This window comes from Oryctolagus cuniculus, chromosome 7 (assembly GCF_051225735.1).
Source record: "Oryctolagus cuniculus isolate XC-2025 breed Fujian yellow rabbit chromosome 7, ASM5122573v1, whole genome shotgun sequence".
In the NCBI taxonomy this organism is placed as follows: Eukaryota; Metazoa; Chordata; class Mammalia; order Lagomorpha; family Leporidae; genus Oryctolagus; species Oryctolagus cuniculus.
Window position 1 is genome coordinate 149,413,303 of NC_142873.1, and position 11,939 is coordinate 149,425,241.

At 64.7% G+C, this 11,939-nt stretch overlaps 1 protein-coding gene across 1 annotated transcript in view; it reads left to right on the forward strand.

Annotated features, from left to right (window-relative positions):
- WNT4 (Wnt family member 4) overlaps positions 1-11,939 on the forward strand; it is a 33,471-nt gene that overhangs the window by 6,269 nt on the left and 15,263 nt on the right. Inside the window, exons 2-4 of the mRNA XM_051856714.3 lie at positions 5,364-5,599; positions 11,191-11,322; positions 11,410-11,552. Coding sequence (XP_051712674.1) covers positions 5,364-5,599; positions 11,191-11,322; positions 11,410-11,552 — 511 coding nt within the window. The remainder of the gene's footprint in view (positions 1-5,363; positions 5,600-11,190; positions 11,323-11,409; positions 11,553-11,939) is intronic.

Sequence of the window (11,939 nt, forward strand, 5' to 3'; positions counted from 1 at the left end):
GAGGTGGGGGATGGGGATCAGGTCTGGGGGCTCCCAATCAGGAAATGGGGGACATGGAGCCCTGCCGTGTGAAATATATGGGGCTGGATCACTAGCGTCCTGGAAGTGATGGGAGCCAGGAAGCCAAAGACAGCAGTGTGGGTGATGGGGACCAGAGGGAGGTAGGATCCCGGGGAAGAGTCCTTGGGCACGGGAGGGGGTCTGGGCTCCAGAGGCCACCATTTCTAACTAAGGAACGCCCTTGTCCCCAGGAGTCATGCTATGGCTAGGAGGAAGGTGGGGGTAGAGATGACACCCCCGCCCTCCCAGGCCACCAAGATGCTGCCAAATGCAGGCCCTCCCCACCGACTGCCCTCCAGGGTTGCAGGCCAGAGGTGGCGACTCCTTCCAAGCCCACAGATCCAGGCACAAAACCAGCAAAGCGTCACCCTGCCGCCCACCCCACCCCATCCTCACTGTGGCTCGGAAGAGGCAAGTGCTCTAGAAACACGGACAGGCAGCGGAATCCCACCTCTCCCCTCTGGGGACCGTCAGACTCAGTGCCCCCGGCCAGCTCGGAGTCTGATCAGCCACCCTCAGACCCAGGAACCAGAATAACCCGTTTCCTAACTGCCCCTGACGGGGCTGTGGGACCTTGAACACAAACCTCTCCAAGCCTCAGTTTCCCCATCTGTAAAATATAGCAGGAGATGCCTGCCTGGCCAGTCCTGCACTGTTGGAACAAGGGAGTAGACTAGGAAACACGTTCTCTGGTCACGGACCTGGTGGGGAGGGGCCGCCCAGGCTCCGCAGGTGGGAGTCCCCCAGGTACGCTTGGCTACTGTTGGAATCGGGTTTGTCACTCCCTGACTGCTGATTGATGGCACAAGTGACAGGGAGGGGGAGGAACACGCCTGCAGGCGTTCTTGTCCCCACACATGGTTTCCAGTCCCCTTGGCACACGTGAACTTGACACAGGCCCTGCCTTGGCCACCCCAGCGTCCCCAGCTCTTGCTGGCCCCATGCCTCACCCTGCGTGTTCTGGCAGGGTGAGTCTCTGGGCGGAATCACTAGGAGACGCGTTCTCCGACTGCACACGGGGTCAGAGGGGGTCTGTCCAGGATCTGCCCCCGAAGGAACCCGCTGTGTCCACTGGGAGTGGCTTCTACCCCGAGGTGTGCTGGGCTAAGCAGAGGCTGGGCCCCAGGTGCAAGAGGGGGCCCAGACAGCCAAGCCCGAGAAACAGGAATGAGCAGAGCTTGGCGCTGCGCCTACCTGGGGTGTAGCCGGGGTGCAGCTCGCGAGAGTGCAGAGGGCTTGGGAGGGGGTGGGGGTGACGACAGGGAGGGCAGCATCTCCATGATGATGGCCAGGGGATAAGGCGGGTACAGTGGCTTCCGTGTGCCCGTCTCATCACCATGAGCCCTGAGGCGAGGACGGCCAGCACCCCCAGAACACCCCGAGGTGCAGAGACGTGCACCGGCTCGCCCCCAGGGGGGCACAGGGGCGTTCTGACCCAGGCTGTCCCCCCACCCCACCCCCGTGCCTGTCCTGACTCCGCGGGGGACAGCAGAACAGATCGCTCAGAGCCGGCCAAAGACCCGAAGACCACTGGGGCTGTGAAAAGGATCCTGGGGGACCAGGACCCCCCCGGCCGCCCCAGGACCCGATCCCACTCCCTCCCGCTTCCTTCCGCTCCCCCGCCTGCTGCCCTCCTGGCCTCCTTCCTCCCCGGTATCGTAGGCACCACCACTCCTGAGGAGGCTCTAAATGTGGCCCGGGCAGCCAGGGAGGCCAGAGGGAGGGGGCGGAGAGGCCTGGGCCGGCGTCCCAGCCCCCACCTGGGCACCCGCGGGGCCGGGACCGGCGACACTGACCTGCTCGGCCTCCCAAACGCTTCAGCTATTTCCCGTCCCCTCTCCTCTTGACGCGCGGAGTGACAGCCGGGGAGGAGGTGCGGAGGTGCGATTTTCCTCTAGGAATTTGTATGTATATATATATTTTTTTAAAGTAAGCGAACCTGGAAAAGCTTGGGACAAGCCCAGCTAATTTTAGTTTCTAATGAAAACAGCAGGTGGCTGAGAGGATCTGATCTCCTGGCAGGCAGGGCCAGGCTCTCCAGCCTTGCAGGCTTGCAGGCGCGGGGCCGTGCGGGGAGGGCCGGCTGGGAGGAGCCTCGAGGACCTGTGGCCCCGTGGAGAAGAAGGGCACGAGCTGGCTGGCTGCTGGGGTAACCCGATCGACGGCACAGCCGTGGCTGCGGTCCGGGGTGGCCAGGGCAGCAGGTGGCAAATTGCTAGGCCAGGGCTCGGCTGCAGCCGCCGCCACCGTAGCAGGGAGAAGCCTGAAGTGGGGCAGTGTGGTCAGGCCTGGAGAAGGAGCAGGAGTGGTGGGCAAGGCCCCTGTGGGCCGGCAGCAGCCAACACCCACCTTGCCCTGGCTCTCTGCCTCCCCCGGGAATGACCTGTGCTGTGGGTATTTGAGGCCGGCCCAGCTCCAGGATCAGCAAGGGGCATGCATTTCTCTGGGTGTGGGGGGGGGGGGCGGAGTTGGGCCACCTTAGGGCACTAGGAACCCAGCCTCCAGGACTGGCTGGGCCCAGCCCAGTGGGTCTCCAAGCCCTTGGCAGTTCCCCTTGTCTCCCTACACCGCGGCGAGCAGAGGGGCTTCCTCAGGACAGAGCCGTCCGTCCCTGCCGTGAGCATTTGCTGAACACCTTTCTATGCACTGAGCCCCGTGCAAGGCGCCGGGGGTGCCACGAGCCAGGTGTGACATCCAGGCTGCTGTCGGCTCTCCCTGCCGCCATCCACAGTGCATGCCGGGGCCAGGGAGCTGAGGGCCAGAGCAGGGCTGCCACCCCAGCTCGCTCTGGGGGAGTCGCCTCACCCCCCTGGGCCTCGGCTTGCTCATCTATGACGCGGGGCCAGGCACGCACCGGAAGCCAGGAGCAGCAAGAGAGGCAGTGCAGGCCAAGCCTGTGTCGCCTGCTGTCCTGCCTCCCCCAGCCTGCACCAGCTCCGTCTGCAGCTGGTAAGCCCCTGGGGTCTGGGAGGGCAGGGGTGGGCCAGGCCACACGTGCATGGAAGGGGACAGCTGCCATGCCAAGTGAAGGCAGGGGCTGGGACGGGCACTGGTGCCCGCCGGAAGAGGTTTCTCAGTTTCTTCCTGGACGTGGTCCCAGTGACTCATAGCCGTGGCAGCCCAGCGGCTCGCCCTAAGGCTCCGCACTGTCATTTCAGCTCCCCTCGGAGGCTGCTGAGCCCAGGGGAGGGCGGGCGGCTCCGCCGGCCCACCTCACTGCTGGATCAATGGTGGGGGTGCCACCAACAGCTTGGCCGGGGGCCTGCCGGCCTCGGAAGCCCGGACACCCCACTGTGCATCCCTCCCTCGGAAGGATGCCCGCCTTGTGTGCAGACCCACAAGGAGGTGAGCTTGGAGACTGGGGGAGGGGGCCTTGCCAAGGTCACCGTCGGCTGGGGGCTCTGCCAGGCCTGCCCAGCCCGCTCCCCCGTCCCTCACCAAGGCCAGCGCCCAGCATGGCCTGACCTCGGCTGGATAGAGGGAGCAGAATCCGAGCTGGGGACGGGCCAGCTCTGTGTCCCCTCGCCACAGAGGGAACGGGGCTGGGCAGGAAAGGATCCCATGTCAGGCTCAACCCCCGTCCCCTCACTGAGGGACACCTGTGACCTCCCCAGCATGGACCTGGCCCTCCGCCAGTAGCTGGGCTCTTGGCGCCCCCTGCAGGCCATGGGTGACAGATGGGACTGGCTCCAGAGGAGACCCCTTCCCATGCTGGGCTGAGGCCTCAGGGCCAGCCCACCCAGAATCCTCTGGGCAGGACCTGGGAGAGAAGAAAAAGGAAGAACCAGGGAGCCCCTGGGGGACCAGGGCGCGAGGACTGCGCCACCCTGAGAGCGGCCAGCCCATCTCCCACCAGCCCTGCCAGGGAGGGGAGGAGCCTCACAGCGCCCTGGGCCCTGGGCCCTCACGGTGACGGCACAGCGGCCCTCGCAGGGAGCGTCCCTGAGTCTCTGCCCCTGAGTCCAGGGTCCCTCGGGCTCAGCGGGAACCCTCGCCCATGCTAGTGGCTTCAGACGCCCACCAAACCCCAGCTGGAGCACAGCCCAGGCACCTGTGCTGCCCACAAACCTGCCAAGGTTTCCCCTGCACAGCCAGACTCGGAACCGGTGCGGGGGTCGGGGAGGGTCCGCTGCCGCTCGCCCGCCTCCAGGGTGGGGAGGCGGCTGCTGGCCGCTCGTGCGTGGGTCAGCATCCTTAGGTTCAGCAAGGCCAGCTCCCAGCCCTGGAGCCACACAACGGGACACTGGTGCTACCAAAGACTGGGAGGTCATTCATTCATTCCTTGGCTCAGCAAGCAAGCGGTGGGTCCCGGCTCATTGCTGCACACTCTTGGACACACAGACCCCCTTCTGCTCCTAGCTGTGGGCAGTAAGAGTGATTCCTTCCCAGGTGCTTGGTGAGAACACGGGGAGAGCAGGGACCTTCCCCACACTGTCAGACAGGAAGTGTGTGCAGCTTCACCCCCCCACACACACACCCAGAAAGCCCCATGTTTAGGGAAAGCCACTGGGGAGGGGGGGTGGGGGGCGGCGGGGAGGGTGCAGCTCCCTGCAGAGGCCCGGGCAGCAGGACATGTGCTTTTCTGCCCAGGACCCCCAGCTGGTGGAGCTAGGGCTGCAGGTGGAGCCGAGGCCTGCACTTCCTCCCGCGAGGCCACAGGAAAACCGTCTTGCTCACCTCTGGGTGTTCCACTAGGAAACGAGGGGTCTGGACCACACCGGCTGTTGGAGAACATTCTGGGAGTGTGTTTCCCCGCACCCCGCTGCTCCATCAAGACCCTGGATGGCAGCCCCCCCCACCACCACCACCAGATGCACCTCCCCTGGACAGATGGGAAAGGGACATCTTCCAGAGTCACCACGCAGCTCTCCTCCTGGGCAGGTTGCTGCCTGCGCCCCTACTATGCACACTTGGCCTTGACTGGGGATGCTGGGGCAGGTTAAGAGGCAGTGGTTAGAACGCAGGCTGCTGGGTCGTCTGGACCTGGGCTGTAACCCCAGTCTGCACCTGCAAGCTGGGGACTGTGGGTGTCACTCCTCTCTGAACAGTACCCAGCACTTAGTAACTGCTCAGCTAATGCAAGCGCCCCTTCCCTCAAGAGGGGGGTCTCTCAGCTCTGCAGGGCAGCTCTTCCACCCTCAGTGGGAGAGCCAGGCAGGAGGGTGCCTCACCCTCGCCTGGGGGAAGTCAACAGCCCGGGGGAGCAGCAGAGACCCGGATGGGGGCGTGGCCTCACCCTGGCGTGGACAGAGGAGGGGCCGGGGTTCCAGCGGGCTCAGCATCCTGTTCTGCCCCCTCCCCAGGTACCTGGCCAAGCTGTCGTCGGTGGGGAGCATCTCCGAGGAGGAGACGTGCGAGAAGCTCAAGGGCCTGATCCAGCGGCAGGTGCAGATGTGCAAGCGCAACCTGGAGGTGATGGACTCGGTGCGCCGCGGCGCGCAGCTGGCCATCGAGGAGTGCCAGTACCAGTTCCGGAACCGGCGCTGGAACTGCTCCACGCTCGACTCCCTGCCCGTCTTCGGCAAGGTGGTGACGCAAGGTGAGGAAGGGTGCGCGCGCCTGTGTGCGCCGGGCTGCGGGGGAGTGACGGGAAGAATGCGGAGCTGCGAGGGCGCCGGCGTGGGGTGGGCCTGCGGTGCGAGACAAGACTCCGGCAGGGGCTGTGGGAGGGCGCTGCTCCCTGCGGTCGGTTTCGGGGGAAGCCGAGGGTGGACAGGGGCTGCTCCCCCCATTTTAAGGAGGAAGAAGGCGAGGGGACAGGCCTGTGTGGCCCGAGGCTCCTGAGAGGGTGAGGAAGAATCAGGTCCAGGCCTGGGTCTCCCAGCCCCCAACCCGGTGCTCCCCCACCTCAGCCCCCCCCCCCCCCCCCCGTGGACTCCCAGCCGCCACACAGGGGCACAAGTGGCTCACTCACCTGCAGCCCCAAGCCCGGCCCAGACCACCCTGTACGCTTGCTCAGGGTCACAGAACCAGAAAGTGGCAGAGCCGGGGCCTGGGGCCAGGCAGTGCCGCCCCAGGGTCTGTGCTGTCACCCACGCGGGACACAAAGATGGACGCGCTCCCCGGTCAGGCCTGGGGTGCCCAGGGAAGGCTCTCTCGGGGAGGTGGGCCCTGGGCCAGGATCCGGAGGCCAGAAGGCAGGGAGCCAAGGGGAAGGAGCCAGGGCACGGAGAACCATCGATGGAGCTGGAAGGCGCCTCAGGAGGTCAGCGGGTCGAGCCCTGCCCTCGAGGAAGTGCTCAGAGCCGGCAGCCTCCCTGTCTACTTCCTGAGCGTGAAACTGACACTCCGGAGTCACCAAGAGTCACGGGGGCCCTCGGGAAGCAGGAAGGGGCTGCCCGGCCACCCCGCGTCTTGGCACCTGTGGCCCTGGACAGCCAGGGCTGCGGGCTTGCGGCAGGCCATTTGGACGTTGCTGGAAACCACCTGTGATAGAAATTTGGAAGCCATTCTCCTGGGAGCTGGCAAGGGCCACCAAGGCTCGAGCGCACTTGGCATTGCTGAACATGGCTGCTCTTGCAAAGGAACAGAGACCCAGGGAGCAGCCTGGGGCGGGGGATGATGGTGCCCCGGCCCAGAGCCCAGGGCTGCCTGGGTGAGGAGGCTTCAGAATCAAACCCCGGCTCGGGAAGCCCTCTGCACACACAGCAGGTGTTTGGAAAGTGTTTCAGGCGAAGTGGGGGGGGGGGGGCGGGGCAGCAAGATTCCCTATGCCAGGCCCTGCCACACCCCTGGGCCTTTGCACATGCTGTTTCCCCAGAGACCCCAACCCCTCCCAGACCAGCTCAGCTGTTCCTTCCACCTCCACGCCTCCCAGCCTCCCTCTGGGCTCCAAAGCTCTGTTCTTACTGGGAGAGGATGGTCCTCTTTTGGGTACAAACTCAAGATAGTTACAAGGGCTCCCTGTAGGCTCTGACTAGATGCACAGGTGTGTGCACCTTCCTCTGCTGGCCACACTGTTCTCTCTCCAGAGACAGATACGCAGGCACCCACGGATCCGTCTCAGCCGTGTGTGTCCACACACCAGTGAGAAGCACCTTCCCAGATGCCGGGCACGAGCCAGGAGGGGGACCTCACATGGTTCTGGGGACACCGGGAGTCCGGCCAGGCTGGGCCAAGCTGCTCCAGGTTTGGTCTGAGCCTCTTGGCCAAGCGTTTAGTCAGGCCTGCAGGGCTGAGCTCCTCCCACTCGTGCACCTGCACACATCCGTGTTTTGTGTGTGTGTATGTGTGTTTAAGATTTTATTTATTTGAGAGAGTTATAGAGAGGCAGAGGCAGAGAGAAAGAGGTCTTGCATCTGCTGGTTTACTCCCCAGATGGCCGCAACAGCCCAGAGCTGGGCCACTCTGAAGCCAGGAGCCAGGAGCTTCTTCCGGGTCTCCCATGTGGGTGCAGGGGCCCAAGCACTTGGGCCATCTTCTACTGCTTTCCCAGGCCATAGCAGAGAGCTGGATCGGAAGTGGAGCAGCCGGGGGTAGAACCGGCGCCCATATGGGATGCCGGTGCCACAGGTGGAGGATTAACCTACTGTGCCACAGCGCTAGCCCCCACACATCTGTGTTTCAACAATTTTTTAAGAAGATTTATTTATTTGAAAGGCAGAGTTAGAGAGAGGGAGAAGGGTAGGGAGAGAGAGAGAGAGAGAACTTCTGTCTACTGCTTCACTCCCCAAGTGGCCACAACCGCCGGGGCTGGTCCAGGAACGCCAGCTGGGTCTCCCAAGTGGGTGACCAGGCTCAAGGCCCAAGTGCTGAGCCATCACTGCTGCCTTCCCAGGCGCACGAGCAGGGAGTTGGATCACAGCTGGCAATCCACCAGGGGATGCAGGCATCGCAGGCGGCAGCTTAACCCGCGTCACATCACCAGCCCCTCCTTGGAGAATTCAGCTGTCTCCACTGGGCAAGTAAGGGGCGGGAAGCGTCCATCCCGGCTTCTGAGAGCAGAGCGTTGGCCCTCAGAAGCCCCGGGCTTGGGTGATGAGGCTGATGGAGGGACAGCACGCGCAAGCGCAGCCTGGGGCAGTGCCCGCGCTCTGTGAGGTGTCCCCGCCCCCAGCCCCATCACGGAGAGGGGCTCACAAAGATGCAGTGACACGGGAGGCCCTGAAGAGACCCCTCCCCACCTGCTATTGCTATCTGCGGTCTGGGAGCCTCCTGCCCCCCACCGTCCAGGCATGGGGGCCTGGCTGCTGTACACACACACACACACACACACAGTACAGCCACCTGTGTCTGGGATGTGGGGCGGGCCGGCTGGTGGGAGCTCCTGCAGTCTCAGGCAGTCCATGCTGGGAAGGGGTACGGGGACGTGCAAGGCTCTGGCCTGTGGGGGCGGCACAGCGGTCCCCGTGCCAGTGAGGGGACAAGGCTCAGAGAGGAAGGGCACACCACTGGTGAGTCCAGCGTGGCCCCGTCTGGCCCTACCCGGTTCTGGAGGTGACTTTTAGAAAAGCGAGGCCTCTGCAGACTGGAGGAGAGAGGATGCTGTACAGCCAGGCCGGGGGCAGAAGCAGGGGCTGGGCGACAGGGTTCCTCCCAGGGACCAGCTCCCACCGGCTCCGCTGCCTTGGGTCTCCCACTGGGTCCGCTGGGGAAACGCTCGTGTTGTGCCCATTCCCTGACCCCTGCCCTGTGCCCAGGGGGCCCCTGTGCCCAGATCCAGCCTGACTCGGCCTCAGCCGGGTCTGCACCACACTCCTCCCTGCGCCAGTGTCCTGCCTTCCAGCGTCTGGGAGAGTCAGCGCCCACTGAGCCAGGGCTGAGCAAGGACCCCCTTCCTCCTGCAGCTAGAGCGGACCCCTCGAACAGGGGGCCGTAGCCACCATCTGCTGGGGAGCGCCCTGCGGCTGCACGCCCTGGCCCGACCACAGCCCTGTCTCTGTGCCTGAGCAGCCCTGAGAGGCCCTCCACTGGCGAGCAAGGGTCTGCCCTGGGCACCTGGGCAGCTGGGGGCTGAAGCCAGGCCTGTCAGACAGGGTTTTAGGTGCTAGATGTGTGGGCTGTTGTGCAGAGCCCAGCGGCCCAGTGCCCACCCTCAGGAACTGGCTCCCACCACACGGAACACTTAGGGGAGACCTAGGGAAGTCGTCGCCAGTGCACAGTGGGAGGCAGGAGATCCACTGAGGGCGCAGTCCCAGGGGCTCAGGCCAGCGGGAAGCAGGCAGAACACGGTACAGAGCCGAAGCCAGGCTGCTTGAGTTCAAGTTCCAGCTCCACCACTTCCTGGCGGGGTACTGGCGGGCACACGGATCCACCGCTCGGTGCCTCAGTCTCCCCATCTGTAAAATGGGGGTTAGAGCCATCTGCGCCGCAGAGCTGTGAGCAGCACACCACTGCAGATAGGTAGTGCTTGGCACCCAGAGCACGCAGCTTTAGCTCTTACTGTTGAGGGGCCTTCAGAGTTCATGAACAGTGCAATTAAAAGATAAGTCAATTTCGGTGCAAAAAACCATTTGAAGCCCATGCATTTTTCCCCCATAACGTGCATTTGCTACGAATTCTTTGAGGCCTCCTCTTTTCCTTCCAGAATCTTCTTCCAGCTGAGGAAACTAGTGGCCTTGTCCTCCTGCAGCCCAGTGGATGGATGTTGGCTTGGGGAAGCAGGCAGAGGGCTCCCTGCGCCCCAGGGACCCCTGGCACTCAGGGGCCAAGGTCAGCCCAGAGCTGGAGCCGGGCTGGGGCTGGCCAGGAGTCAGGAGAGGCAGAGAAGGGACTAGGTTGGGAGCTGAGGCCACCGCCATTCCATCAGCCCTAGCTCCTGCCTCCCCTGCCCTCCCCCCTTGGTCTTTGGGGCAAAGATTTGTGCTGGTTCAGGCCTGGAAATACCAGAAATACCAGAAACTGAAGTCGTCTCTCTTTGGGCGGCCACAGCATAAAACCAACCAACATGATCCTGCTATTAACCTCGATTAACTTGGAGAAGATTCTGTCTCGGGCTGTCGAGGCTCCATTGCTCCGGCCAAGCCCCCCAACGCTGGCCCACCACGGCCAAGCCAGGGCAGGGCCTGGGCAGCGGAGCGCGGGTGGTGGGCAGTGTCCCCAGCTAAGGGCCCAACCCAGAACAGGGCGTCCTGCGTGGTCGGGGGCCGCGCGGCCCCCCACCCTGCGCTGGGCTTCTCCGGCTCTGTCCACAGACACCGGCACAGAGGCGGTGATTGTCTGCTCTGACCACGGGGACTGCTCCCCAGGGCAGCCGGGAGCACAGGCCTGGGTGTCACACAGGTAGCTGCCAACCGCGGGGCCGAAGCCTGCCCGCTCGGCTCCTGCGGACACAGAGCCCGCGGCGGCAGACAGAAGGACAGTCATGGCACACAGAGGCCCTCACAGGGCCAGGAGAGGAGCAGGACCTGCTGTCTGCCCCCACCTCCCCCTGGAGACTCCACAACAGCTACGCCCCCGAGGCCCCTTCCTGGGAGGGTGAAAACGTCCATTCAGGCAGGGAGGAGGCGGGCCCCAGACCAGAATGGTGGGGAAGTCGGGGCACACGCAGGGGCACACAGGCTCAGGCCCGAGGCCCCGCCTGTCCCTTCCTGGCTGGGTGACGGGGTCCAAGCCCGTCCCCTCTCGGAGCCTGCGGTTCACCTGTAAACTGGGGACAGACGAGGCTCCAGGGGCGGGACAGGCAGCCCCCAAATCAGCACAGGGCAGGGGCCGTCTGAGGCTTTACTGTCCACGTGCTGAGTTACAAGGAGCAGCGGGACCAGCCCCAGGAGGAAGGGGCCAGGCAGGATCGAAAGGAGCGGAGCCACTCTCTGCGAGCCCAGCAGGGCCAGCTGGGTCGGAATGGGAGGAAAAGGGGTCCAGCTCTGCCAGGTCACGGCTTTGCAGTACGCGTCAGGTGACCTCTCACAGTCTGTCTGGTTTACCTAAACTGTGTGACTTAACGAGTTTCTGGAGAAGCAGGGCTGTGCCAACTCAGCCACGTGCTGTGTGACCTGACAAGCCGCCTAACCTCTCTGTGCGGCGGGGATAATCAGTCCTCGGCTTGCAGCACCCCTGTGAGGGTGAGAGGATCCGCTTGTGCCTGCCAGACTCGGCTGCCAGCTCAGAGTCCAGCACACAGGGCTCTGGGGTGTCGGCCGGCCCTGCCCAGCCCCCCGCCAAGCAGCCGTGCTCTCCCCACTCCCACAGGGACTCGGGAGGCGGCCTTCGTGTACGCAGTGTCCTCTGCAGGGGTGGCCTTCGCGGTGACACGGGCGTGCAGCAGCGGGGAGCTGGAGAAGTGCGGCTGTGACCGCACGGTGCACGGGGTCAGCCCCCAGGGTAAGCTCGGGCCGCGGGCCACGCGGGAGGGCGGGGCCGAGCCCGGGCCCAGCTCACGGCGACCTCTCTCTGCCCGCCGCGCCCCAGGCTTCCAGTGGTCGGGATGCTCGGACAACATCGCCTACGGCGTGGCCTTCTCGCAGTCCTTCGTGGACGTGCGGGAGAGGAGCAAGGGTGCCTCGTCCAGCCGGGCGCTCATGAACCTCCATAACAACGAGGCCGGCAGAAAGGTAGGCGAGAGCCTGGCGGGGGCCTGGGCGCCAACCTCCCGCCGGAGACCACCATGCAGGCCCGCGCCAGCCCGGGTGCCTGGAGTGCACCGGCACAGTGCAGACCAGGCTGGGCGGGGAGTAGACGGGGCGGGGGGAGGGGGGAGGGCAGGTACACAGCCAGCAGTGCCGCCCTCCGTCCATGCCTGCACCCACCCTCTGTGACACGCAGCAGAGCGAGGTGCTGACCCCTTCCTGTGCTAACCATGACACCCTCTGCTTCCCGCCACCCACTCCCCAGCTCCCTGGGGGGAGAACTCCCCTGGGACCACCTGTCACTCCATTTCTCTAGTCTCTCTTGCATCAGCTCCAAGTGCCCCAGGCTCAGGGACAGCATCTGGTCCCTGT